The sequence below is a fragment of the Mus caroli genome, unplaced genomic scaffold, assembly GCF_978045245.1.
Source record: "Mus caroli unplaced genomic scaffold, Mus_caroli_1 scaffold_12, whole genome shotgun sequence".
In the NCBI taxonomy this organism is placed as follows: Eukaryota; Metazoa; Chordata; class Mammalia; order Rodentia; family Muridae; genus Mus; species Mus caroli.
The window spans coordinates 66,787,194-66,813,922 of NW_028227267.1; the positions used below are offsets into that span (position 1 = coordinate 66,787,194).

Below are 26,729 nucleotides of genomic sequence, written 5' to 3' on the forward strand. Positions count from 1 at the left end.
CCATGGCTCAACTTTCTAGTCTAAGACACATTCACCTAAAAGACTTAGTACATGGGCCATGAAAGAAATAATGAGTGACCATTGCAGCTCATTGTCAATGTGGTTTCTTTAGGTAGCCTTGTTACTTGCTTTGAATGGAACTAAGATGATGGGAAAGAACTGGCATCCACTGATACTCTTAACTACCTCTCCCTTTGCATGACTCAGGCCCCAACACAAGCATAAAGTTGAGAAAGCTGTACAGAGCGGTACTACCCTGTTGTAAAGTCTCTTAGCTTTCCATCTTTCAAAATTTAAAAAAAATGTTTTTAAACCTTTATTTGTGTGTGTTTGTGTGTGTGCACACACGTGTGCTCACATACATGTTACAGTGCACGTCAGAAGACAACTTGAAGGAGTTGGTCCTCTCCCTCCACTGTGTGGGTAATGGAGATTGAACTCAGGCTGTCAGGACTGGTCGAGTGTCCTACCCACTCAGCTACTGTTCTGTTTCCTAAGAGGCTTTAAAAGATGAACTGTCAGGTAAAACCTCACATTTTTCTCATCAATACCCCTTGGCAATTTGGCGTCTCTCTGCTCAGCCTGCGTGCTCTTAGGACACTGCCACAGTCCTACTCCCAGTGTTAACACCTCAGGTTTTCTGAATTTGATATGGTATCTACAGGTCAGGAATATATGCACAAAGTAAAAACAGAAGAGTAACAATCGAACGACAATTTTGAGAGCCAGAAATCAAGAATGAAAAAACTAACTTAAAACTTGACATACAGAATATGGAAATTGAAAGAATAAGCTCTTTTTTTGTTGTTTTATTGTAGTGCTGGGGTTTGAACCCAGGGGCTTCAAGTGGTTTAGTAAGCAGCATATGACAGAGCCACAATTCCTAGGCTCCTCAAAAGAAACCTTCACAGAAATGAGGAATTACAAAGAACTCAGTGGTAATGAAAATGCCATGTACCAAATTTACGGGTTTTGAAAATGTGTTTTGAGTGAGTGGGGAGGTAGGAAAAATCTGGAAGAAGGGACATTGTGATTAAGATACATTGTGTGAAAAACATTTTTTACAATTAGAAAAGAAAAGGGGCTGGTGAGATGGCTCAGTGGGTAAGAGCACCCGACTGCTCTTCCAAAGGTCCAGAGTTCAAATCCCAGCAACCACATGGTGGCTCACAACCATCGGCAATGAGATCTGGCGCCCTCTTCTGGAGTGTCTGAAGACAGCTACAGTGTACTTACATATAATAAATAAATCTTAAAAAAAAAAAAAAAAAAAAAAAAAAAAAGAAAAGAAAAGAAACTCTGTTTCATGACAGTGGGGAAGCGCCCAGCACTGTACATGTGCCACAGTAAAGATGACAGAGTGGACTTTCAATACGCATAGTTTTACAGCTTTACAGTAAGAAAGAGCTGAAAAGAATTGAGTAACTTGAAGAATATCGAAGAATAACATGAAAACAAAGGTAGAAAAACACAGAAAAATAAAGTAAAAAAAGTTTCTTTTTGCTTTTTACAAAGCCTAATAACCCACAGGACTCTTCTAGAAAACAGTGGCATCGCTAGTAAACAGCACTGGAGATTAAAATGGGACACAATTCAAGAGATAGCAGTGATTCAAAAGACAGGAAAAATCTCCAGGCACGGATTAAGATCCACTTTAATATAAAGAGAAGACTTTAATTTAAAATCTCAAGGGCATAAGCGAGTCAGATGTCAAACAGGGGGTAATTTGTGGATAAGGTGCACCCTTTTGGTGGCTACCTAATCCCTGATTTACCAGGGACTGCCTTCAGCCAGAGGCCACCTGGTTCACAGGTGGAGGACTCACTCACCTTTGCCTCCTGTTCATTGAAGCTGTTAGTGCTGAACATCTGGGCCACTGCCTCAAACGCTGCTGTTAGAGGAAGCATGAATTGTTCATACTGATCTTCATCCTCTCCTGCAAAGGAAACAGCCCTGAGGGTGACTCTGATGCCAACAAGTCCAAGCTGTGAATGCTTGAAAAATAAGTTGGGCAAAAAAAGAGGAGGTCTCAAGGTAACCCAAAGGTTCCCTTAACTATCCCACCAGGTGACAGCAGTAATTCAAGTCAAACGTTAGCTGAAACATGCATGTGCGCAGGCGCTGTCTGCTGTCTGCCCAAGACTGCTGTGCTAGAATGAGTGAGGTGCTTCTGGAAGCTTTATCCACACGCACTTTTCTTATTTTTCATAAACCTAGAAGGTGTCCTGTCATTTTAGTAGGATTAAATGAAAACAACTCACAGTCACAATGACAGGCACCACTGAGCAACAACGATTAGTTGAAGCCCCAGTGCTACTTAGGTGACTATCCTTCCCTGTTCATCTGCACTGGAGACCCACATAACCAAACCGCCGTTGGCAGGGTGGGTCAAGTGGGTTGCTCATCAGTGTGGGGTAGAGGTGGTTCTGGATGGTAAGAATCTCTTACATTTTTGGTTGTGAGCCTAGCCTTTAACGGCTGAGCCACCTCTCCAGCTCTGATAAGAATCTAAAGAATTCTCTTATTTTATAGACACTGTAGTCAAAGACAGAATTTTATATTTGAAAAATTGTTTTAGACAAGAATCTCACTATATTTCTCTGGTTGGTCTCAAAACCACTAAACAATGGAATAACAGTTTCACACTACTGTATTCAGCTTGAAGAGAATTTAAAAGATAGCATATCAAGATGAAAACTTGGTTGCAAATTGTTACCCCATTCCAGTAGAGGAAGCATGGCAGTTTAATGTGTTCTTTCTGAAAAGAAGGGGTTATTCAGATGTTTTTGGTCACTGTTGAAACAATCGAGAAGACTTGTCCCATTTCTACTCTCTGTTCTCAGATAAAAATTTAGTACAGGGCCAGATTACTTCTTGAGCCTCTAGGGTTTATTGCAGTACCTAAATCCACCATGAGGAGACGCCCAAGTGCTGTGTAGAAGGTAGTCCGACACCGCATGTCTGTCAGGTTGGACTGATTGTTAATACCCAAAAATGAAAAGTGCTCGCTCTATTAAAAAAAAAAAAAGAAAACAAGTTAAAAAGGTAAAAACAAGGGTTAAGAGGTAGAAGGCAAGTCAGTAATTTCAGAATTACTGAGCCCTTGCACACTATGGTCATTCTTAAAGGATACAAGGATGCTTCTCTCTTTAAAGTTATTGTTGCTGTTATTACTGGTTTATCCCAAGTATATACAGCAGTAGGTGACTTTAATACAGGTCAGGCCTGCATCCTGACCCCCAAAACAGTTCTGTGATGGGAGTGTAATCTGGCAGAGATGCAGGACCCAGGATGCAGGACTCAACTGAAATACTTGCTTAGCAGTGCTGAGGAAGTGTATGAGGGTGGCTGGAGAACGGACAGGGACGGAGGCTGGGATCACTCACCGTGTGATTGTTCAGCATGAACTGTACAGCGCTAAGCTTCACTAACTTCCTTACGCTACTGTATGTAAAGACAAAGGGTCACAGTCAAGGAAAGTGCAGCACAAACTAAGCAATGGTCCAGCGTGAGGATGCTTTCCCCAAATATCTTATTTTCTCAGCCATATGAGCACAGTACTGCCAAATAAGAAGTGTTTGTTAGTATTTAATTAATACGAGAACACCTATACCAAACTGCTACTTTTAAGAAAATCAGTACCACAGAAACTTCTTAGAACCAGATTATCGTACAGGAGCTCCTTCTGGCAGGGATTTCAAGAGGGACTTTATGCCTTAAAGCCCTGCCTGGGTATCCACTGTGCATTGTGAATAGCCTCCTCTCTCACTCTGAAAACGTACTAGCTATAAACAGTCTTTTGAAGAAGTGAGGAAAAGTTGCTTACGGAATTGTACAGTAGTTCCTGTACTTGCTGGCTCCCGACTGTGGAGGGATCCAAACTTTACAGTAGACATTGTTTAAATCCAGGCTAGCAAGCCACTACTTCTGTGAGAGCCTGGTGCCAGGATGCTTACACTGAACAGTCATGAGGCTTTCCCCCAGTATGGATGCTAAAAGCTTAGTTAGAGAACATACCAGAGAGCTGTACTCTGGGTGTCTAGTATTTATTTATAAATCTTAGGACCAGTCAGTGATAAATCTGTAGTCAACTATTATATTGTGTGGCGCCTCACTTTTAGGGACTTGGACTTATTCCAGATTCTGTGTACATATTGCCTTGGGTGCCAGGAAAACAGAAGACACCCAAGTACAAGCAGGAAACCATGCACATTTCTGTGTCGCCCAGAGTCTAGTTTAAAGGATATCCGATGGAGAGGTCATTGAGGAGCTGCAGTGTCTTGGAGGTGATTGGCTCACAACGACCCCAGTACTTCAAGTTGGTGATGCTGAAGGACAAAAAGAAAAAAGAAGCAAGAGAGACTTTGGATGTGTTTGATTCCCTCGAGGAGAAAGAAGAAACTCATCAGTCAAGTCACCACACATCTGCATCACCAATTCACAGACATCACGACCACAGGAAAAAAAAAAAGGGTATAAAATCTCTGTACTTACATTTGGTTGACTAGAAAAATTATCCTTCAGATAATCTTCACTACTTGGTTCCAAAGCTACACTGGCCCATACCCAGGCCCTTGGAATTCTGGGGCACTCCAGGGCTGATTTCTGCAGCAAGGGTAAGAGATTTCTGCGGCAGTGATAACATGCAGACGTATGCAACTCTGCACCTGCACCATCCACTGTCAGCTGCAGAACTCTAGTAGCCCTTGCTTCTGGGTTCTTGGCTGGCAGAGTCCTTTAGACCCCCTTTGCTTTTCTGTTTTAAATTATTAACCAGCTCATGGATATCAGTATTTAGGCTGGGACAGTTGCAAGGAAGCAAAATGGTACTTTGCACACAGCCCTGGGTTATTAATATTTGACTCCTAGTGTATACTTTGATAAATTGAGCTCCTTAAGAGGAAAATGTAACCAAGGGACATAACTTAAAAACAACAAAAACAAAAACAGAAAAAGGGCCAATTAGGAGCACTGACTTTGGAGACATTCAAATAGCAGGAGCAAATTTTGGAGACTCAAGACTCCTGAAGGAAATGATGTTTCCTGAAAACAGTACGCCCATGTGAGAGTGAGGCTTTCCCCATGGGCATGGGGCAGGCATTCCTTATGGAAATCAGCACCAGAAAACAAATGCTTACTCTGGGCTTCCCAGACAGCTCAGTGGTGGAGAGTGAAAGGACGAACACCAACCACCAGGGAGCAGCTCCATTTTGTTAGTGCCGTGACAGGATTTGAACTATGATTCCAGAGGCTAAAGAGAAGATTCGGCAAAATTCTACACAAGCCTGGAATGCTCTGGGGCCGGGCCATATCTAAGCACAGCGTGTCACACACTCAAATGCACAATTCTCTGACGCAAACGATCAAGGCTGGAATAGTAGGCAGTAGCAGCGCAGTGCCTGGGTCACTGCTCAGCTGCACAGGACAGCAGGGGCCCTTGCTGACGGTGAGCCGCAACACTTACACTTTTCCTATGAAGACACTCAGCACCATCGTCTCGTCATTCAATCCCAGAACTTCTGAGAGTCGGCGGTACAGCTGGTATCACGCAAAGTAAGAGAAAATAATCAGATGACAGAGATCAGAACTATTATAAACCCATGCTCTCTAAAATATGCCCACACTCAGGGTGTAAGATGTCAGGCAGTCCTGGGAAGCATGTACTGAAGGGACAGGCTAGGTCCAGTGTTCTAAATTCTAGATGGAGGCAGTGTTTTCTGATTGGTCCCCTTCAATCCTGAAATTCTCCTAACACTGCCAAAACCACCGGCTGTTCCCTACATCAATTCATGTATGGAGACTAAGAACTGCCAATTTGGGGAAGTACAACAGATGTTTCGACTGGCCATTTGTTAAGCATATGGAGCACTAGAGAAACAGGCCCAATGTATTGATTATTCTGAAAACATTTGGACTACCCAGTACTGGAAATCTGGACCCTGACTGTAACTGTGATCAACTGTTCCCCTCCATCAGCAACTCCACATCTGAGAAGGGAGAAACAGAGCTGTGAGTCTGTTACCTTTGAGGATTTCTGCACCTGGTCCCCAATGTAGATCTTACGAAACTGCTCAAAAAAACTCAGCATGGCCAATTCGAGCTTCTCATTACCAGCCTGAGCCAAGCGGGAATCTGTCAGGTTCATAAGCTGGAGCACCCTGGAAAAAGAGGAGCAATGACTCTCTCAAAAGCACTATAAACAATGTAAGCTAGCTCAAAATCATCAAACACTTTGGAAATTGTCTTTTCTGCAGGCACTAAATGTTGGTGAGGAATCTAAGTCTCTACTTAAACAAAAATATTAAAGTCATCATCTTTTTCTGGAATTTCCATGAGACTGTGGATGGAACAATCTTCTGCATTCAAATTCATCTATACAGATGACGGGATTGGACTAGCCCACTGCTTCTTAATCTTCCTTTCTCACGGAGCCTTGAAGGAAGGGAGACACATGGCAGAGAGATCATGGGCAGTAATTACTTCCAAGGATGAACAGTAGATATACTACCTGTGACTTCACTCTTTTCTCTGTACCAATCTTTGCCAACAAGTAGAGTAAGTAAGCATGGCATTTTTATAGGTGAATTAATTGGCATTTTACAGAATGAAGATAGCAACCATTTGTGACCGATGAGTAAATACCAGATTCACTTACTGTGCTGCAAACCCAAGGGGACAGCCTACAAGACACTGTCTAAACTGTATTTAGTATGATACATATGTGGTATCAGAAAGACACCCTGATTCTACTCTTAGGGCATCTTTGTTCACTACCTTTAGGAATTACTAGCGGGACAATACCATGTACATTTTTGCCACAGAAAAGGCAAAAGAACATCTAATAAACAACATGGGGTAGAAAGACACAAATGGGAATTTTTCAGAAGACTCAGATTTACAGACTGAGTGTCTAGGGACCAATACTATGTAAGACACAGGTTCCTGGGTGTCCTCCCTAGGAAGGATATCTGAAAAGCTCACAATGTTTAAAGGTGGCATCTCTCTGCAGGGCTCCATAATCATTTTAAAGCATACACCAACATTCTGGCCCCTTCCTCTTGCACTCTTACAGTAATGTACAGTAGCTTTCTAGAAGCTGTAGGGTATGTGGTATTACCACAGACTGATGCAGAGAGATTCCTGGTATCCTCTACATGACAGAGGTTTGAAAACTGTTGACTATTTTTTCTCATAAACACCTTTCTTGTTTATTCATTTATTTGTTTCTGAGATTGAATCTAGAGCCTTCATTCAGTATGCTAGGCATATGCGTTCATGCTATGTTCATGCTATGAACCTGTATCCTCAGCCCCTGTTTTCACTTGAGACAGATTCTTCTGTTTCAGCCTTTTCTGAGTAGCTAGAATCACAGCCGATGCCACCACACTGGTCTTACAAGTATTTGTGTTTGCATGTAATGGGCTTATTACCATAGTAAAATGACTTACTTTTATTTATTTATTTTGAGACAAGACTTCATTATATAGGCTTGGGTAGCCTAGAGCTCAATATGTAGACTGGCCTGGCCTTGAAGTCAGAGATCTACTTATTCTTCTTCCCCCCTTTAACTTAGAAAACTTTTCAGTTGATTTTAACACTCACTTAGTGGATTAAAAAAAAAAAAAAAGATTTATTTATTTATTTTATGTGAGTACACTGTAGCTGTCCGCAGATACTCCGGAAGAGGGCGTTAGATCTTGTTACGGATGGTTGTGAGTCACCATGTGGTTGCTGGGATCTGAACTCAGGACCTTTGGAAGAGCAGTCAGTGCTCTTAACCACTGAGCCATCTCACCAGGCCCCCCCCCCCCATTTTTTTTAATAAAGGAGAACTACAGATACAAAATAATGGGCAATCCTGTGGGTCAACAAGGGTATGGCTACAGGAGTGCTGCCATTTAACTTTTGATGAGACCAAGGAACCAGTTTCCTCTTAGACGAGTCAGCACTACAAATACAGCCCACACTCTCTAACCCCTAGACACTACCCCTGAACAGATCAATGGTTATCCTCAGTTTTCCTAATTCTAGACAACATTTCCATGCCGATCACTGCTAAAATGTTTTCAGTACAAGTCACAGGCAGAGTTCTTACTGCATGCACAAAAGAAAGCTAGCTAGAGCAGCAGCAGGTCTCCGTCCTCATGGGCATTCAGCTGCTGAAGGAGACCTGTGGAGTTGATGGCAAGTGTAAGTAGGGCCCTAACGGGTACTCAGCAGTTAGGGGGAATGAAATGCTTCCACAGGGCAGGCACACTTACCGACAGACAAGCTCACCATCCATTGCATCTTGCTCATCAGTGCTGGCAAAAGAAACTCGGCCACCAATCACAGCTCCAATGATATAGACTAGCCACGTCAGTCGTCCTGGAGTAGGACAAAGACTCTTTAGTGACTACCTTCTTGCCACTGTTCTAAGACACTTCTTACTAGAGGGCTTCTTAATCTCAGAATCCTCTAGTAAATCTTACTTTTCTGATAGAAGATGGCTACCATTTTACTCTGGTAAGGTTGATAGCCAGAGGAAAGTGATCAGATAATCAATATTCCTACATCATACAAGCAATATTTTAGGAATGTAATATTCCTTAACTATTCGGCCCTAGTCCTTGGCGGCACTTGTTCATTTGTTCATTAATTCATTTATTCACTCTGTGCATGGATGTGATAGAAGGTAGTAATTTTTTTTTTTGGTAGGGGAGCAAAGGGAGGCAGAGAAAGGCAAAGGGGACTGACAGTCTCTGTGCTCACTGCACTCACCCTCCTGCACTGCAATGTCCATTGGGCTGGCACTGGCACTCTGCAGCAGTTCTTGGTAGGACTGGGCTGACTGGTCAAATAGCTGCACAAGGAGCGCGCATGTCTTCTCATACTCACAACGCCCGATGGTGGACAGCTGGTCCAGCTGTTGCTGGACCAGACCTGTATCTTCCAAGGGATCTTCCAGGCCATCCCTACTCCCAAGAAAGAAGGCAGTTCTCTTTAATTCAGTGATACAGCAGCTCTTTCTTCTTAACGATAGAAGAGCAACATTAATTTTACCCAAGGAAGGATATTTTAAAAGTTTACGACAGATGTCTTGATCCCAGCATCAGATAGTTTATTGACCTTGAATCTTCCCAATTCCTTAGTATTTGTCTAATATTGAACCTGGCAGTCTTATGCTTCTAACCCTTCTTGTGTTTTCCTTTTATTTAATTAAAAAAATTTTTTTCCCTCTGAGACAGGGTTTCTCTGTGTAGCCCTGGCTGTCCTTGATCTGGAGATTCACCTGCCTCTATCTCCTGGGTGCTGGGATTAAAGGTGTGTACCACTATAACCCAGATTATTTAAAATTCTTTAAAAAGTTACATTTTGAACTATTACTCTGTATGCATGCATGCTAAAGTGTGCACATGTAGATCAGAGGACAATCTAAAGGAACTAGTTCTTTCCTTTTACCAAGTGGGCCCTGGAAATCAATGGTTGTCAGTCAGGGTCAGAGGCCAGCACATTTTTTTCTCACTGAGTCATTTTGAAGGCCCAGAAAGGGTAACTTCTTTTCCCTTCCTTTTTTTTTTTTTTAATAATTTGTTTTTGTGGTGCTGGGATTGAACTTGGTGCATGTCAGGCAAGTACTATATTGCTGAACTACCCTAGGCCCCCCAGCCAATCTTTCTGATTACTTTGGAGACTCTAAACACATATTCCCATAATTGAAGTTATTGTGGTCGAATGAGTTTAGGGAATTCAAAAACTTTCATGAGGAAGGCCCTATGTTTTTCCCGGCAATGCAAAAATTTAGATGAACCCCCTATCTTATCAAACCCAACCTTGCTATACAAAAAAACCCCACATAACTGTAAGAATAATCATACTAAGTACAATTTAAATATTTTTTTTACAAAGCTTATTAAATAGGCTGGGTGCATACCCAATTCTGCCATGTATACTTTGCTACCAAACTGGTAGTTTAGCTTCTCACCTCTGGTTTCTGAATTGTGGCTCTGTACCAGGTCTTGCCTTATCTACTATTCTTCAGAGATTTTAGAACACTCTGTCCTATGGTGAGATCTCTACTGTTCTACAGTAGCATGGCAATGCCAGCAACAGCAGCAGCCTTTCCACATGCTACATACAGTGCTAACTTGTATGAATTCTCATAAGATCACAAGATAGTCTTATTACTGCTTGTTGTTTATAAAAAAAGGAAATGCAGGAACATGCCCAAGCATATATAGCTATTAAAACTGGCTTACTGGGTCTAGAATATCTGCACATTTCTCCACCCCCAGCATTGCCTCACGGAAGACAAATGATTGGATGAAGGCTTTCCAGTGAACTTCATGAATGCCCCTATTTTGAAATGACTCAAGTCATAAACAGTTAAGACCACAAACGTGGGCCTGAAGATGACTCAGCAGATAAAGGCACTTGATGTCAAGCCTGATGGTGTGAGTTCGGCCCTTGGGACTACATGGTTGAAGAAGAAACAAATAGACACACAGACACAGAAATGTACACCAACCATAGACTAAAGACAACTGAATGTCCTTGACTCTGAGCAAATAAAGGATAAAATCCAAACAACCCCCAAAACCACAAACAAAAATGCCAATAATAAAATATCACAAACAAACCTAAACATTGTAGACCCAGATCCAAGTATATTATGAGAAATGCAATCAACACAGATATGAGAAAGGTCCCTAAAGAAAGGCGATTTGATTTAATATAAGACATGCCTTAAAATGCCTGATAATTTTCTTTTTTTAAAAGATGTATGTATGTATGTATGTATGTATATGAGTACACTGCCACTCTTCTAAATCACACCAGAAGAGGGCATCAGATCCCATTACAGATGGTTGTGAGCCACCATGTGGTTGCTGGGAATTGAACTCAGGACCTCTGGAAGAGTAGTCAGTGCTCTTAACCACTGAGCCATCTCTCCAGCCAATTTTCTTTTTAAAAATAATTTAATTATCTTTATTTTATGGGCATTGGTGTTTTGCCTGCATCTATGTCAATGTGAGGGTGTTAGATCCCTAGGAACTGGAATTACAGACAGTTGTGAGCTGCTACATGGGTGCTGGGTATTGAACCTGGGTTCTTTTGGAAGAACAGCCAGTGCTCTTAACTGCTGAGCCTTCTCTCTAGCCACTGTCAGACATTTCTTTATTTTATGGGTTTCTGGTTCAGTTAGTAGTCAAAGTAGATGAGAACTTTTATGCTAACATGACAAACCAATGATAAGCTTGCTAGAATTACATCTTCTTGCAAGCTCTGAAATTAAGAGTCAGTTATGACTTGACCTTGTCATCTCCTTTTACTACTTATTTCTTTAGGAAGACTCACTAAATTCCATACTTAGGCATTCTATCTTTTACTTCCTGGGTCCAATAAACAGTTCTCACATTTAAAAAATATCAGTAGAAGGGCAAGCACATGCAGTATGTTTGTATACATACAGCTGTGGATGTTGATACAAAAGGACATGAACAAGGTATTAGAGGGAAAGACAAAGACAGATGGCCACAAACATAGTGCGAATGCACGGCTCCCTTTGCTCACATTTGGGCCCTGCTTTCTAGTAAATCTGACACAAGTCTGTTGGTAAGGGAATGTGGTGGTAGTACGTTTCCTTACCTCAGAATGATGTGCACAGATTCCAAGCGGGATGTGATATAGGCTTTGGTAACCTCAGGAGTATATGTTTCCAGCATATGGGGCTCTGTGGCTTTGACATATGGTACAGAGGCTGCCAGCCGCTGCCATAGGCTCAGGAGATAGTGCACACTATTTGGGGCAAATTCCCAGTGCTAAGACCAACAAAAGAACACAGGCATATTTTTCATTTCTGTACACAAAATCCCAGGCCATCTGACACAAAAATAACAAAGTAAGTTTTATTTACTCACATCTGTGAGTAAAGGGCTCACACCTGCGTATGCTAACTCATTTAAAGCAGATACTAGCTGTGGTGGTTTAATAAACATCCTCCCTGAGTCTGGGCATTTAAACGCTTGGTCGGTCACCAGTTGGTAATGCTGTTTGGAAAGGTTTAGGTAAAGTCTTGTTGGAGGGAGTCTGTTACAGAAGCAGGGTTTTCAGAGTTCATAGCTTTGTCCAAGTTCACTCTCAGCTTCCTGATCCTGCCACCGTGCTTGTCCCTTGCTGCTTGCCTCTACCACCATGGACTCTTTTGATTGATTGGTTTCTTTTAAGACAGAGTCTCAATATCTAGCTCTGTATGACCTGGAACGCACTACATAGATGAAACTCACCGGGATTCACCTGCCTCTGTCTCCTGGGTGCTGGGATTAAAGACAAGTACCACATAATAGACTCAGCCCTCTGGAACCACAAACCAAGCAAACTCTCTGTTCTATAAGTTGCTTTTAGTTATGGTATTTCATTACGCCAGCAAAAAAGGAATGAATACACTAGTATTTCAGATCCAAGAGTTTAATGAGATAGAAGGTGCTTTGGTGCTGGCTATATAAATCCAGGTGACAAGGAAAGATGCATGAAAGTGGGTCCAAGACATCAGAATGCAGGAAAATTGCTGGTCAGTTTCTAAGAAATTATGAGACGGCAAGGTCCCACTCTGAAACTAGTGAGCCAGAAATCACAGGGATGAGACTCAAGCTCTCAGATGAATGCTGTACAATATAAATCACACAGCAAGAGACCCTCAATGTGCTGCTACATAAAGACTGGGGGGGGGGGGGACGACGCCGGGAGGCACACCCCTATTTTCTCTTATTCTTCAGTCTAGGTCCCTGTTCTATCTTCTGCTTTTCAGAGAGATAATAAAGACTTCTCTTAGTACTGGATATAACCTAGGGCTTTAAGTATGGTAGGTAAGCACTCTACTACTGAGTTATGTCCTTAGCCCTTCTCAATTTTAAATATTGTCCTTATAATTTCTACACGTTCCTTTAATCAAAGTTGCTGAACTGCATTTCTTGTGCTGCTAGCTAGGATCAAATGCAGTCTCACAAATATGAGATAAGTGTTTTACCACTGAATTCTAACTCTACCCTTTCCTTCCCTCATAAATGTAAACAGTCTATGATAGTAACTACTTTGCAGGGAATGCTGTATGCTATAGATAGATAGATTCTTTTTTCTTCCTGTGATTCTGAAGACTGAAATCAGAACTCACACATACTAGGGATGTGTTCAGTACTAAGCTATACTCCAACTTCAATAATGTTTTTATAGGGTTAAAATTAGTATGGAAGAGAAGAGATCCCAATAATTAAACAGAAAGACACAGTGATCAGAGACAAACCTGTAGGCTGGTCACTGTGAAGTTGGCTATCAATCGGATAACATCAGGGTAGTTTTCCACTTTTACCAGTTCTCCCAGTTGGTAGTTACTCTTTAACCGAGCCAGTAGTCTGCAGAACTCATGGTAATTGTTTGGGTCTGATAAACTCTGGCAATGGCATAGGAAGAAAATGGAACATGTTAACACAACACTACAAGAATGACATGTGCTTGGCCTGGCAAGGGGAAGGGCAAGAATCTATTTTTCAGCTTCTGGGATGCAAATAATCATGATTCAGAACAACACAGTTACAGAAGGCTTGGAAACAAGTAAAACACTCCTTTTAAATGGTTTGATCACATTTATTATCCCATCAACTCAAAACATGTACCCATGAGACAGGACCATTAGCCTCAAGTGGCCGAGGGATCATACTTCTTGCCTAATGATGTAAAGGTGATTAATGGCAGAAATGGGCATCATCTCAGATATATTTGTTTCTTATAGATCAAAGGGAAGCTAGTTAATTTCATTTCTTTTTTTTTTTTTAAATTTATTTATTATTATATGTAAGTACACTGTCGCTGTCTTCAGACACTCCAGAAGAGGGCGCCAGATCTCGTTACGGATGGTTGTGAGCCACCATGTGGTTGCTGGGATTTGAACTCTGGACCTTCGGAAGAGCAGTCGGGTGCTCTTACCCACTGAGCCATCTCACCAGCCCGTTAATTTCATTTCTATGTACGTCGAAATGATCGGTAAGTGAAGCACCTTAGTTTTTTATCAACAAAAGCTGAACAAGTGTTTCACACTGTATCTTAGATGTTTATTATATACTAGTATATAATTATATCCAGTACTATAAAAAATGTAAATTAATAGTATATTTGTATTTCCTTATGAATAAATATTATTCTCTCCTAGTGATCAGGACAGAAACTTTGTTTTATTCCCTTATACAACCCTGGCACATGGTAAATCTTAATACAGTTTGCTGAATGAATAAAGGCACTTTTAAAGAGAGGGACAAAACCCACTGACATAGAATTTTTTCTTTTCCAACTATAGAGGATATTGGAAGAAAGTGGTATTTAAAGGAAAAAAAGCCATCAAATTCTGGAATGTATTTTTAGAAAAAAAGTATGTCCCTTCCAAACTAAAGAAAGTCTTGCATGTTAGGTCACTCATATCAACGGTAAACTGAGAAACACAGCAACTGAGAAACAAAACCAACCTTTAGATTCTTAATTTCTTGAGAGAAATGATCCCCCCCACCCCCCAATTCTTGGCTCCATCTTTGCTGGCTTGTATCTGATGACCTCTCCTGAATAGCTCAAGCTCCTCTCTAGAGCACGTCCTTACCACAACTACCCACTTGTCTTCCATTTGTAGCCTTAATGAACTTCATTCATTCAGACTTCTACAGCCAGCCATACACTAATTCAGTATATAGATTCTCAGAAATCTTACCTGTGGATTTTCCAGTATTCGTTTAACACCATCAACAAGATGAGAGAGAAACTTGGCCCTCTCAGCATTGTTAAATAGGGATCTCCGGACTGAGGCAATCTGTACTAAGCAGGACAATACCTGCAAGCAAAGCGCAGCACACACACTCAGTAAGACTGACAGCTATGGCCTCTGTAATACTCATTAGCTTTATCAAAGAAAGAAGCATCCCACCCAAGTTCATCACAGCAACGTCCCATGGCTGCACTGAGCTTGGAAAATCCCCTTAGACAGTATTTCTGACTACTCCAATCACTTCTTTGATCCTTCTTCATATATACTTAAGCCTTAAAATGCTAAGCAACTTAGTTTCAATAAAGCTTGAGGTTTAGATTTTTTGTTTTAATAAAATCAAATTCTGCTTACAGAACTGATAAAATAATCAGGCCAAATTCATGTCCTGAAAAAGTGTTTTCTTCCCTTTCCCACTGCACTAGCTCTTTGCTGCTTGTCCTTCCAGATCTAGGTTCAGGTCTTATAATCCATTCCCAGGAAGGTGGAGATTTGTCGGCAGCAGCACAGCTGTTGCTCTTGCTGTGGCCTGGCTTCAGATATAGGGAAGCACTAGGAAGTTAGAAGGCACAGAGACAGGGTGCTCTCCTTCCACTCCCACTGCACCACAACAGGTAGTTCCTTTGTAAACTGCCATAGCTTTTGCTGTAATGCTGTCTCCTAGCATACAGGCTGAGCTCTCCTAGGCCTCTACTCTCACCAGCCCCAAAGGGCATGTGTCATCTGCTTTGCTGGGTCACCGTGACTTGCCTCATTGTAAAAAGTCTGTTTTCACTGACTGTTCCTCCTGACCGTGCTGTATCTTCCTGAAGTGATTTACATTCATTACTTTACTGTGTTCCTATGTATATTTCATGTTCAACAGTATTTAAGTCCACAAATCCCTGGACCTACTAGGTTTTAGAACTTGAATGACCTTCCAACTTAAGGTTAAGCTACTGCTTTAAAGAACAGACATACCATTCCTGACAGCATCTCAATGCTTTTTGGGAGAAAGGCACATTGGTCTTCCATTTTATCACTTATCACTATGTAACTTTGGCCCCAAGGACTTTTTCTTCTTCTTTCCCTCAAACTTGTTATGAGGGAGAAAGGATGACTTTGAGTTTCCAAGACAGTGGCCTCTATTCCCCATGTGCTGGGATTACAGCAACCCCTGAAGGATTGTAAAAACACCTCAGGCCAGTCTCAAAGTTTAGCTAGACTCAAATGAATCGTCACACACTAGCCTGTGACAAACACTAGGTTTATACACAAGATGGGGCACAAAGAGCTGAAAGCCATAAACTGAGCAGAGAAAGAAGAATAAATAAGAACAATGAAGACTCTGCTACTAGAACCTTCAGGACAGCTGCAGCATCACCGGGGTAACTAATCCTAGTGCGTTGTTTCTTTCCCTTTAAAGCAGGTTTTCCTACGTAGCCCTGGCTGTTCTTAAGCTTGCTATACAGACAAAGCTATCTTGGAACAGAGATCGTTCTACCATCTGGCTCACTTCTATGATTTTGGAAACAAAATAGACCCACCATTTGTGCACCGACACTACCTTCTAGAAACAGGCTTGCTTTACAAACTGTGGTTCCGACTTACCAAAGGTGAGAACGAGGGAGGAATGGAATGATACAGGTCAAAAAACAGCTGCAGAGTCGAAGAATCTAAGAATGCTAGGAGACAAGAAGACAAAGCACATGCCTTTACTATGCCTGCACAGCGACATGCATTTTTCTCTGTGGTATATATTAGGGGCCATATTCTTCTGATTATCTGCAAAGAAGTATCATTTTCTCAGAAAGTGATAAACTAGCAGAGATCGTTTTCTTCTTTTTTCCTCTAGGTTAAAAAAAAAGTACCAATTTAAAGTTCTCTACGAAGTGTTTGTCTTTCTGATTCTCAAGGGGCTTTAGATAATCTTAAACCCCCTTTCCACATGTTTGTCCTTAGGAAAAAACACAAGCTGAAATTCTTTTGTTCATTTTTTGTTTTTCTAAGACAGAGACTTGCCATGCATTCTGGCCTTGAACCTGGGATCCTCCTGTATCAGCTGGAACCACAGGTAAGTGACACTGCATGAAATGGTGGCTAGAGAGATGGCTAACCAGTTAAAAGCACTTGATACTCCTCCATAGGACCTGGGATCAGCTCCTAGCATCCACATGGTGGCTCACAATTGTCTATAACCCCAGTTCCTGAAGATCTAATATCCTCTTTTGGCCTCTAAGGTACCAGGCACACAAGTGGTACACAGATATAGATGTAAGTAAAATACCCATACTCATAAAATTAAAAAACAAACAAACCCACCCACCCCTGAAATGTCTGGGCAGAGGAGTTATTCAGTAATTTTAAGTTCTCCGTGAATTTACTACTCCATTAACCCTTAGCATGTTGTAAACAAACGCATGAAAACATGAAATTTTGTTCAAAGTAAATAATGAATTACAATGCTTCTCTGGATTATCCTACAGACACAGGGCAGACAGATTTTGACTTAGGTTGGAGCTCTCTGTTACCTGATCTCCAGTTGGTGGGGATCTGAACTGTACACAGGTCGTCTGAGGACTCATCAGTAGATGTGCCGATAAAATCAAAGTTCAGACAGTTGTGGGTGAGTTTGAGCAGTTGCATTAGCAAGCCATGCTGACTTTCATCATTCAAGTTCAGATTCTTTCCTGATGCCTGGAAAAATTGTCACATAATGAGCTTCAAATAATTCTCTCTTCCTAGGTTCAGAAGTAGGCTACTAAGCCGGAAAAGGAGAATTGTACTTGAACATAGTAAAATGTTTTTACTCCAGAAAGATGCTGCACTTCTTTTGTTTTGTTTTTCAAGACAGGGTTTCTCTGTGTAGCCCTGGATGTCTTAGAACTCATTCTGTAGTCCAGGCTAGCCTCAAACTCAAGAGGTCGACCTGCCTCTGCCTCCCAAGTGCTGGGATCAAAGGCAGCATGTACCACCACTGCCCAACTGATGCTACACTTTTATAACACAATGTTATTGTGAAAACTCTACTCTCTCTTTTAGTATTAACATGCATGTAAAACTATTAAGCTGATATTTAGAGAAATTCCCTGCTTAACACTTAATTCTTCATATGTTGTAGTCATAATGACTACTGGGAATCATAAACAATATGGGATGTGGCAGTTAGATGTTTCATCTTAGTAATTTCAATCCTAGTTGAAATCAAACTATGGACAGACTTCAAAGTAAGCTTTATAATTTCCTTCCTCTTTGTAAAACCATCATTACCAAAATATTTTTCTTTCTTTCTTTCTTTCTTTCTTTCTTTCTTTCTTTCTTTCTTTCTTTCTCTCTTTCTTTCTCTCTCTCTCTCTCTCTCTCTCTCTCCCTCCCTCCCTCCCTCCCTCCCTCCCTCCCTCCCTCCCTCCCTCCCTCCCTCCCTCTCTCCCATTTTTTTTGGGGGGGGGGGGGGTTGAGACAGGGTTTTTCTGTATAGTCCTGGCTGTCCTAGAACCCAGAAATCTGCCTGCCTCTGCCTCCCAAATGCTGGGATTGAAGGCATGCGCCACCACTGCCTGGCCAAAATATTTTTTCTCTAATGAGAATTAAAACAAAGTTATTCCTGGATATTACATATTTATCTGCAGTGTATTTGTAGACTTACAGCTAGATTTGGAACCATAACTGTGATAGCAGTTTCCGAGGACCTGGGGGTGGGGGTGGGGCTCAGTTTCCGAATCATTTTTGACAGGATCAGGGAAGAGGACTTGCTCCTTAGTTTTCTCAAAAGCTAATTCTCTCAGTGGACGCCATGGCTTTGTTGGTGCCACAGCTTTGGCAGCTTGATGGACAAAGGAACATTATAAATTTCGAGTATAACCCCCAAAATGGGCATCACTAATAGGAACACAGAAAGAGTACAAATTTGTTTCTGAAGCTAAAATTGGAAAAGATCAGAAACGGAGAATAAAAACACGTAAGAGTGAACCAAAAAGCCAGAGGCTATCCCTCATTAGCTTTCCATGTTGAAAAAGCCACCTGACCTTGTTATAATGTGTAGGACTGACTCTCCCCACCCCTTCCTCAGTCTCTCTGAGACATGGCCTTATTCTGTAGCCTAGGCATGTTGTATCGTGCAGGGTTTCTGTGGTACTGGCGATTGAACCCAGCCAGGCTCTCATGCATAGTAGTAAAGTTCTCTACCTCACTTTTTTGATTAATTCAATGCTATCAATAAATGAAATTAAAACCAGCTCTCTATTTAAAGCAGATAATTTCCTTATGGGATACTGCCTCACCCTTCAGGTTATAAAATCTAAGTGGATGCTAAAAGATTTAAACCCTACTCCTCTTTACAGATGTTGCTTGTTGATTTGTTGCTGTTAACTCAGCAGGGAACAGAAGTCACCTAGTTTTGTATGGTAACAATGTAATCTGAACCTGCTCACAAAACACTTAAGAATCTAAACACCATAAAGCTAACGTTTCCATTTTGTATAGAGACTTTTTATGTGGCTATAAAACAACAAACAGAAAACCTCTAACTGTAGTAAACTAGATCCCCTGAAGACGGGAACAAGAAATAAATGTTCATCTACCTAGAAATAAATGAAATGAAATAAATGAAAAGAAATAAATGTGCTTTTTACCTAGAGGAACAGCTTTAAAGTGGGGGAACCACTCAACCTTTCTCTAAGTCAGGGATCAACCTGGCTCGTGCTTCTCCATCTCCAGATGCATACAGCACGACAGATGATGGGCTCAGTTAGGTGCTGACCTCTGACAAATCCCGTTCACTTTTATTCTCGAAAAGGAACTAGGAATTGTGACCTAATTTATAACCATACCTGTTTTAGTAAATTGCAGGAAAGTGTGAAGATATCAAACAGTGATGAGTCTCGGAAAGAAGAGGCTATTTTTCTGTGTTTGGTTAAAGGATGAGTTGTGTCTGCCTGTGTAAGAAAGAATAAACCAATGCAAGTTTTAAAATTACTTGGGGTAGCGGGGGTTCACATAGATTTTTAAACAAACCAGAAGGATTTCCAAATAATACAATATAAACACAAAATTCATTTTTATGGCTTATCAGATCAAGTAGGATGATGTGGGTGGGGGGTGGGGGGTGGTTTCTCTTGGCTATCATGACCTCAAATTTCTCTATTGTATAGAGGAAGCAAAACTGCACACATTATTGGCATATATTGCTAGCAATTGCTACCATGCCATACCATGGCTTAGTTACAAAACCAGGCACAGTAGCAAGGCTGGGCTTTGGTAAATTAGCCCATCAGGGCTGAAGCAACTGAATAATTTCAAAACAGCCATCAACAGTCATGAACTTGAATAAATGAACGGCCTGCAGCCTCACTTCATTCTCTAACCTACTTTAACATGGAAATGAGAACTTGAATGGGTCCAAGGGTCGATCATTTCATTGTTTTTTTTTCCCCCCATCAGCTACAGAACAGAATGTCCTGTATTTTTAACACACAGTAGATACTCAACAAGTGGAATAAAAGAATGAAGGTTGTCTATGATACTTGTAATTGTAACCACTCACTGAAAACTTAAATTTCTTCTATTTATTGATCGATTCATCTAAGAGGGTCTCACTTTGTTTTGGTCACATTGTCTTCATATATAGTCATATATAGTAAAAGTTTCCATAATGTCATCTCTAGGTTCAAACAGGAATGGTAAAGAGAAGTATATTTTCTGATTTAAATGTGACAACCAATAAATAATGGAGAATTATTCAGAGAATCAAAATATTCCAATTCTATTGTTCATGTCACTGTGTTATATATGTCTTACATGATGAAGAAGTTATGCTTTTTTGCTTTTGAAACAGGTCTCACTATGTAACCCTGGCTGTCTTAGAACTTGTTATGTAGACCATGCTGTCCTTGACTTCACGGAGATCCACTAGCCTCTCCCTCCATTGTGCTGGACTCCAGGAATGTGCCATCATGTCAGACGATTGCTACATTATATATATAGTTCCATATACTGCTGTACATAACAAGCATGCTAACTATGTCAAGCCCATTTTCATTTACACCCCTTCTCCTAATGTGGCGACTGAACTGTAGCACCTGGTGCTTGTAGACAAATGCTCTCCATGGAGCGATGTCCCTTACCCCGATCACTTAAGAAAAACCCAGATACTTTTCAAAAAATACCAACATTTGTGTATTTGTAGAGTGAGGAAGAAGCACTGAAAGAGAGAACATTAGGCCCATGGTCTTTGTATTTAGTTAATGGATGTTCTCTTTACTGTACTGTAACAGTAGTTGAATAGTCCATTATTAACACAGGGTTTGATGTACGACTATCTAGACTCAAAGTAAGTTTCACTAACTGTGAAACTGTAAACAAATGATCATATATCTCAGTTTCCTCATCTAAAAAATGGGAGCCACGATACCCACCTCATATGACTGTTGAGAATAAAAATAGTTAACTTTCATTAAAGAGCTTAGAATGGTGGCTGGCCCATCATAATTACTCAAAAGGCTAAGCTATTGGTACTTTGATAACTACTGCTCACAATGGCAGCTGCATCTAAGAGATAATACAACAGGACTTCCAATTTTAGCAGGCTGTAATATAGAGCATTAGAAGAGTACCGACTTACAGTTACAAATACTAGTTTTCAGGGTTAATAGACAGCTGCATAATTATTAGCAATAGCAACAGTAATGCCAATGTAATTAATATGCTGGCAACTTAAGTGTGAGGTGTTATAACTAATATCAATATTGGTTTGCTCAATAATTATAAAATTCTAGCTAAATAAAGAAATAGACAACAAAACAATAAAGCCAAAGCAAAAAGGAAAAGGAAGGAGGAGAAGGAGGAGGAGGAAGGGAAAGAGGAGAACAGCCGCCACTCGTGTTTCCTCTGTAATATTTGATGACATCAGTGACTACTTGAAAGAATGACTGGTAAAGGAATATTTTACTCACTATGAAAAGATTCCCAGCAAGATCTTCAGTAGTAACACATGGGGAATGACTTCGATTAAGTCACAGATTTTAAAATTGTACTTTATCTTTTTTGCTTGTTTCTGAGACAGGATCTCTAGTCCAGGCTCTCCTGGAACTCCTGATCATTCTGTCTACACCTGCCCTTTGCTGGGATTCAGACATGCCTAGTGTGTGAGTCTAATAAGGACCAGGGTCTCGTGCCTGTTCTCTAAGCACTTCACCAACTGACCAAACCCTTCAGCCTGAGGACCGACTTTTAATAACTTTAGTAGATCCTCCCACATTCTGGTATGGTTTTGACATAGGATCATCATTTTCATCTCTAAAAGGAACACTGATGCTAATAAGGAGAACTTATATGAATGAGATAGTAAATTATTTGATAATCTCAGAGATCAGAATCTCTGGTGGGTCAGGATAAAGAGTGATGTGGGTTGCTTTTACAGAGGAAAACCGAATGGAGTTATTTTGTTCCAAGAAGGCATTAATCACTTACCGCAAAAGCACACAACTGCCAAAAAAGATCACCCCACACACAGCAGAAAGCACCAGTACTAAGAAAAAAAATGTGTCACTTACTTCAATAAGGAAGGCTGTAGCACTTACTTGATTAATTTCATTGGTGAGCTGAGATAAAATTGTGACGCCAATGATGCAGTATTCAACACTGTCCTGGTAAGCAAACACACAGGAGAAAGTTGGTATGGCTTGGCTTTGGAATGTACTCATACCGCTAGATTTCAGATTTCTTGTTAACCAAAAAGGACCGCCTAGAGAAGGCAGCAAGCAATTAGTTTCAACCAGTTGTCTTGTAGAGCACAGAAACCACCTTCTACTAAAATTTAAAAAAAAGAAAAAAGAAAAAAAAGAAAAAGAAAAAGACTGCTGCATTTGACCTTATAAATTTGGAAGTTTATCAAAGTACCACAGCATAAACATTAAAAGAGAAGCTGTAAAACCTATCTCTGTGAGGTCAATGATAAATAACAAAGTCTTAAGAGAGACTGTTTACAACAATTAATAAAAAGGTGAAGATGGAGGCTGGAGAATCAGTTCAGCAGTTTCCCACAGGACCTGGGTTCAAGTCCCAGAACCAACATGGAGGTTCGTAATCATTTCTAACTCCATTCCCAGGGAATACCAAACAGACACTGGGTCTGTAGACATTTATGTAGGTAAACCATTCACATACACTGGACAGGAAATTCACAGAAGAATAAAGCAACAAATGAACACATACAAACTTGTTCTGCCTCACTCATAATCCAAATAACACTATTAAACAATTTTACCTAAAACCAAAAAATGCTTAGCTTCTAGAGCTGGGGTACAGGATGAGTCTATTCTTAAAAACTGAACTTTTTTGAAGATAATTTGGAAATATTTTTGAAAGCCAGAATACTTTTATCTGTCTAACAGATTAACTTTAAGGTTAGTTCACCTGACAGATAGCAAAGTGTGACAAGATGTGTGTGCTGTGATAATTACTGAATACTTGATAGCTCCTAACTAAAGCAAACTAAATGTTCATTTATAGAACACCAGTTAATTCATTTATTGCATTTTAATTTGGTACAGTGTGTAGGTATCTTCAGAATAGACAGGATTTATGCTAATATGCAAAAATGATCACACAGGTTAAAAAAAGATGGTGAAGAGCATTTCAGATAAAGATATTTTATGTAATTTTTAAAAAGAAGACAAGCTGTGGAGATTCCCCACTTTTACCACGGTACATCTGTGAGGACAGAGGCACACTCACAGAAGGACAGCTTACCTGCAGGAACCTTGTGACTCACAGATGCACAGCTTACCTGCAGGAACCTTGTGACGTCTGTGATTGCGTTTCTGAAGACGTAGTCATCCTTCTGGCAGTCAAACCAGCCCAGCTTTGTGATCCTGGCATACAGCTGGATGAGGGCTTGAGTCACGAAAGTCGCCAACTTTGGCCGAGTGGCAAGGTAGTTGAGCACATAGTTCCCTGTGAAATGACACGGTACATGTTAAGGAGGCCTAAAACAGAAGGCCAATGCTTAAAATACAGTAAATAGCCACAAATGGCAAATTAAAACTTAACTCTTATAATTCTTTGCTTTTTTTTTTTTTTTTTGTCGTTTTTTTCGAGACAGGGTTTCTCTGTATAGCTCTGGCTGTCCTGGAACTCACTCTGTAGACCAGGCTGGCCTTGAACTCAGAAATCCACCTGCCTCTGCCTCCCAAGTGCTGGGATTAGAGGTGTGTGCCACCACCGCCCAACTCTTTTAATACTTTATGCTACTGAAAAAAAAAAATGGGGCTTCAGATTTAAGATGGTGACGATTTTCATGATTCTGGGGACGGAATCCAGGGTTCTGTGCCCAATTTAGCTAATTTTCAGCCTCCAAATTAAGGCTACTGTAAGCTTGCCCAGCTGTCCTCAATAATGGACAAGGGTTATCAAGATCACCAAGAATAATTTAGACATTGTTAAGCACTTTTTAAAAAGTGTTTTCAAAGTCTGAGAATGCTGACATTTATAAATAGACAAGATAGAGATATTTAAAATCATGATTTTCTTTTAAGAAAAAGTTATTATATAGGCTTTGAATTTAGAATGTTATATCATAATGATAAATCTAAAATATAGCAGCCTTAACTGTAGTCCCACATGGCTAAATAATGTTGTTTATGCAGAACTAAAAAAGTCCTAAACTGGGCATAGTGGCGCAAGCCTTTAATCCCAGCATTTGGGAGGCAGAGACAGGTGAATTTCTGAGTTCGAGGCCAGCCTGGTCTACAAAGTGAGTTCCAGGACAGCCAGAGGAACACAGAGAAACCCTGTCTCAAAAAAAAAAAAAAAAAAAAAAAAAAAAACCATCCCCCCCCAGGTATCAGTGACAATAAAAAAATGAAAGGCAGAGCATGGTGGTGCATGCTTAGCAGGTGTGAGACAAGAGGAATGTGAGCTTGAGGCCAGCCTGAGCTACACAGAGAGGTCCTATCTCAAATGCTAATAAAAGAAAACAAAGAAGTGATTAAAAAAAAAAAAGTGTGTTAGCAACCAAAAAGATGGGTTAGGAATCATCTGCAGTAATTGCACTGGACCCAAAACTTTGGGGGAACCCCTCTGGATCCATTCTTCTATACTCACGGATATCTATCCGCTGCTCCAGGGGCAAGGGGTTGTTTGTCCGAGACACGAGCTTGGTAAGGCATGTAGCTGCCAGCAGCTGGGAGTAGGACGACTGTGGGAGAGAGTGAGAGGACACTCAGCACTGTGCTGGGTCAGTCAGCGCTACAGGTTTTGTTTGAGATATTTCATAAAGCTTCATCTTGTGACATTTCTGCAGTGTAGCATTAGAATGAAAGGTTAACTGGAACATTAGACAGAAGAGCCCACTGTGCTGCACAGTTCTGGGGAGTGCATATTATGGTTTTACAGTAACTTCAGATTAACTATTTCTGAGAAAAATGATGTCCTAACAATGGAATATTATTTCATTCTCCAGAAGCTTTTAATACATTTTAGATTTACAGTTCACTAAAACATTCCAACTGGTCAGAACATGCCAGGAGAGATCACGTGTGGTGATCTTACATGTTATATCATGCAACAGAAAAAGATTCAGAACTAAAAAATTTAACTGCAGGTCAAGGATAATCGTCCATGAAACTAAGTCTTAAAGACATCTATCCGTTCATGCTAGTATTTTTATATAACACCAACAAGCAGAAAAGATTCTTAACACAACAAATAAAAAAATTTTTGTGGTGCACCCCTGTAAATTGAGGTAGAAGGGCAGCTGTGAGTTCAAGGTTAGCTAATACTATATACATTGAGACTATCTCAAAAACAAAATGACTAATACAACAGAAAAAAAAGTTTCAGAAGTGGCTTGGATGTGATTTATACACTTGCGGTTTACTGTAAAAATGTAAACTGTAAAGTTTTTATTCATAATTTTAATAGACTTGCCAAGCCACTGAGCAGTCCGCAGAGATTAAATACAAGGAATCCACCACAGCTACTGTATTCTGCTTTCCTCTATCTTGTTAATTGTCACTGAGAAATTAGAGTCAACAGTTCAGAGCGTGCATGTGGGTTCTGGGAGCAAGGTGAAAGGAGAGAGCGGGTTGTATATCTCCCAGGACATGTGCTCTGCACCAGTTCACAGATAGCCATTAAAGAATATGCACAAATACTATGTGCAGGCCTCAGTCACACCAGTATTCTGGCATGACTTGGTAATCTTCAGATATTTTTTAAAAAGAGCTAGATTCCCTAACTTCAAAAGGATGATTTTAACCATTTATAATTTAATTATTGTATAAACATTTGAATAATGCTAATGAAAACTAAACAGTAAGCCAATTAGAATTCTATTCTTAACAAATTAGCCCTTTTACATTTTTTATATTCCTTTGGCCTAAAGGATATTCTTTAGAAAATAAATTACTATTACATTTGTGTTTTTTAAGAGATAGGGTCTAACTTTATAATCAAGGCTGGACTTGAACTCATGGTGACTGCTGTGATTACAGGCATTGGCTACTCACTACCCTTGGCTTCTGAAAATTAAATACTTATAAACAAATTTTTGAAGAATATATTATTCTTTAAGACACAAAACTGCACCATCATTTCTATTTCCAACTCTATCAGGCTCACAGTAATTATAGCTAATATTTATACTTTTTCTTAGTTTCTTTCCTTTTACCTGTGAAAAAGATAATATAGGTAGGCATGTCTAGAAAGTTGTTTGGGTATTAAGAAAAACAAGAACAATCTGGGCATGGTGTTGAATGCCTTTAATCCTAGCACTTGGGAGGCAGAAGTAGGCGAGTCTTTCAGTTTAAGGCCAGTCTGGTCTACAAAGTGAGTTCTAGGACAGTCAGGGTTACACACAGAAACCCTGCCTTGGGAAAAAGAAAAAAAAAAAAATCAAAAATAAATAAAGTAAAAAAAAAAAAAAAACCCAAAAACAAACCAGGACTGAATTGAAGTGTATGTTACTTCACTA

General features: G+C 40.3%; 1 protein-coding gene across 1 annotated transcript in view; it reads right to left on the reverse strand.

The window, feature by feature from the left end:
* Positions 1 to 26,729, reverse strand: part of Xpo7 (exportin 7) — a 92,828-nt gene that overhangs the window by 13,865 nt on the left and 52,234 nt on the right. The window contains exons 3-19 of the mRNA XM_085828755.1: positions 24,860 to 24,953; positions 23,544 to 23,710; positions 22,309 to 22,401; positions 19,588 to 19,692; positions 17,290 to 17,455; positions 16,370 to 16,443; positions 14,729 to 14,848; positions 13,280 to 13,426; positions 11,629 to 11,801; positions 8,761 to 8,954; positions 8,262 to 8,367; positions 6,023 to 6,158; positions 5,465 to 5,538; positions 4,245 to 4,328; positions 3,387 to 3,447; positions 2,902 to 3,010; positions 1,830 to 1,936 (exon numbers count right to left, since the gene is read on the reverse strand). Coding sequence (XP_085684881.1) covers positions 1,830 to 1,936; positions 2,902 to 3,010; positions 3,387 to 3,447; positions 4,245 to 4,328; positions 5,465 to 5,538; positions 6,023 to 6,158; positions 8,262 to 8,367; positions 8,761 to 8,954; positions 11,629 to 11,801; positions 13,280 to 13,426; positions 14,729 to 14,848; positions 16,370 to 16,443; positions 17,290 to 17,455; positions 19,588 to 19,692; positions 22,309 to 22,401; positions 23,544 to 23,710; positions 24,860 to 24,953 — 2,010 coding nt within the window. The remainder of the gene's footprint in view (positions 1 to 1,829; positions 1,937 to 2,901; positions 3,011 to 3,386; positions 3,448 to 4,244; positions 4,329 to 5,464; positions 5,539 to 6,022; positions 6,159 to 8,261; positions 8,368 to 8,760; positions 8,955 to 11,628; positions 11,802 to 13,279; positions 13,427 to 14,728; positions 14,849 to 16,369; positions 16,444 to 17,289; positions 17,456 to 19,587; positions 19,693 to 22,308; positions 22,402 to 23,543; positions 23,711 to 24,859; positions 24,954 to 26,729) is intronic.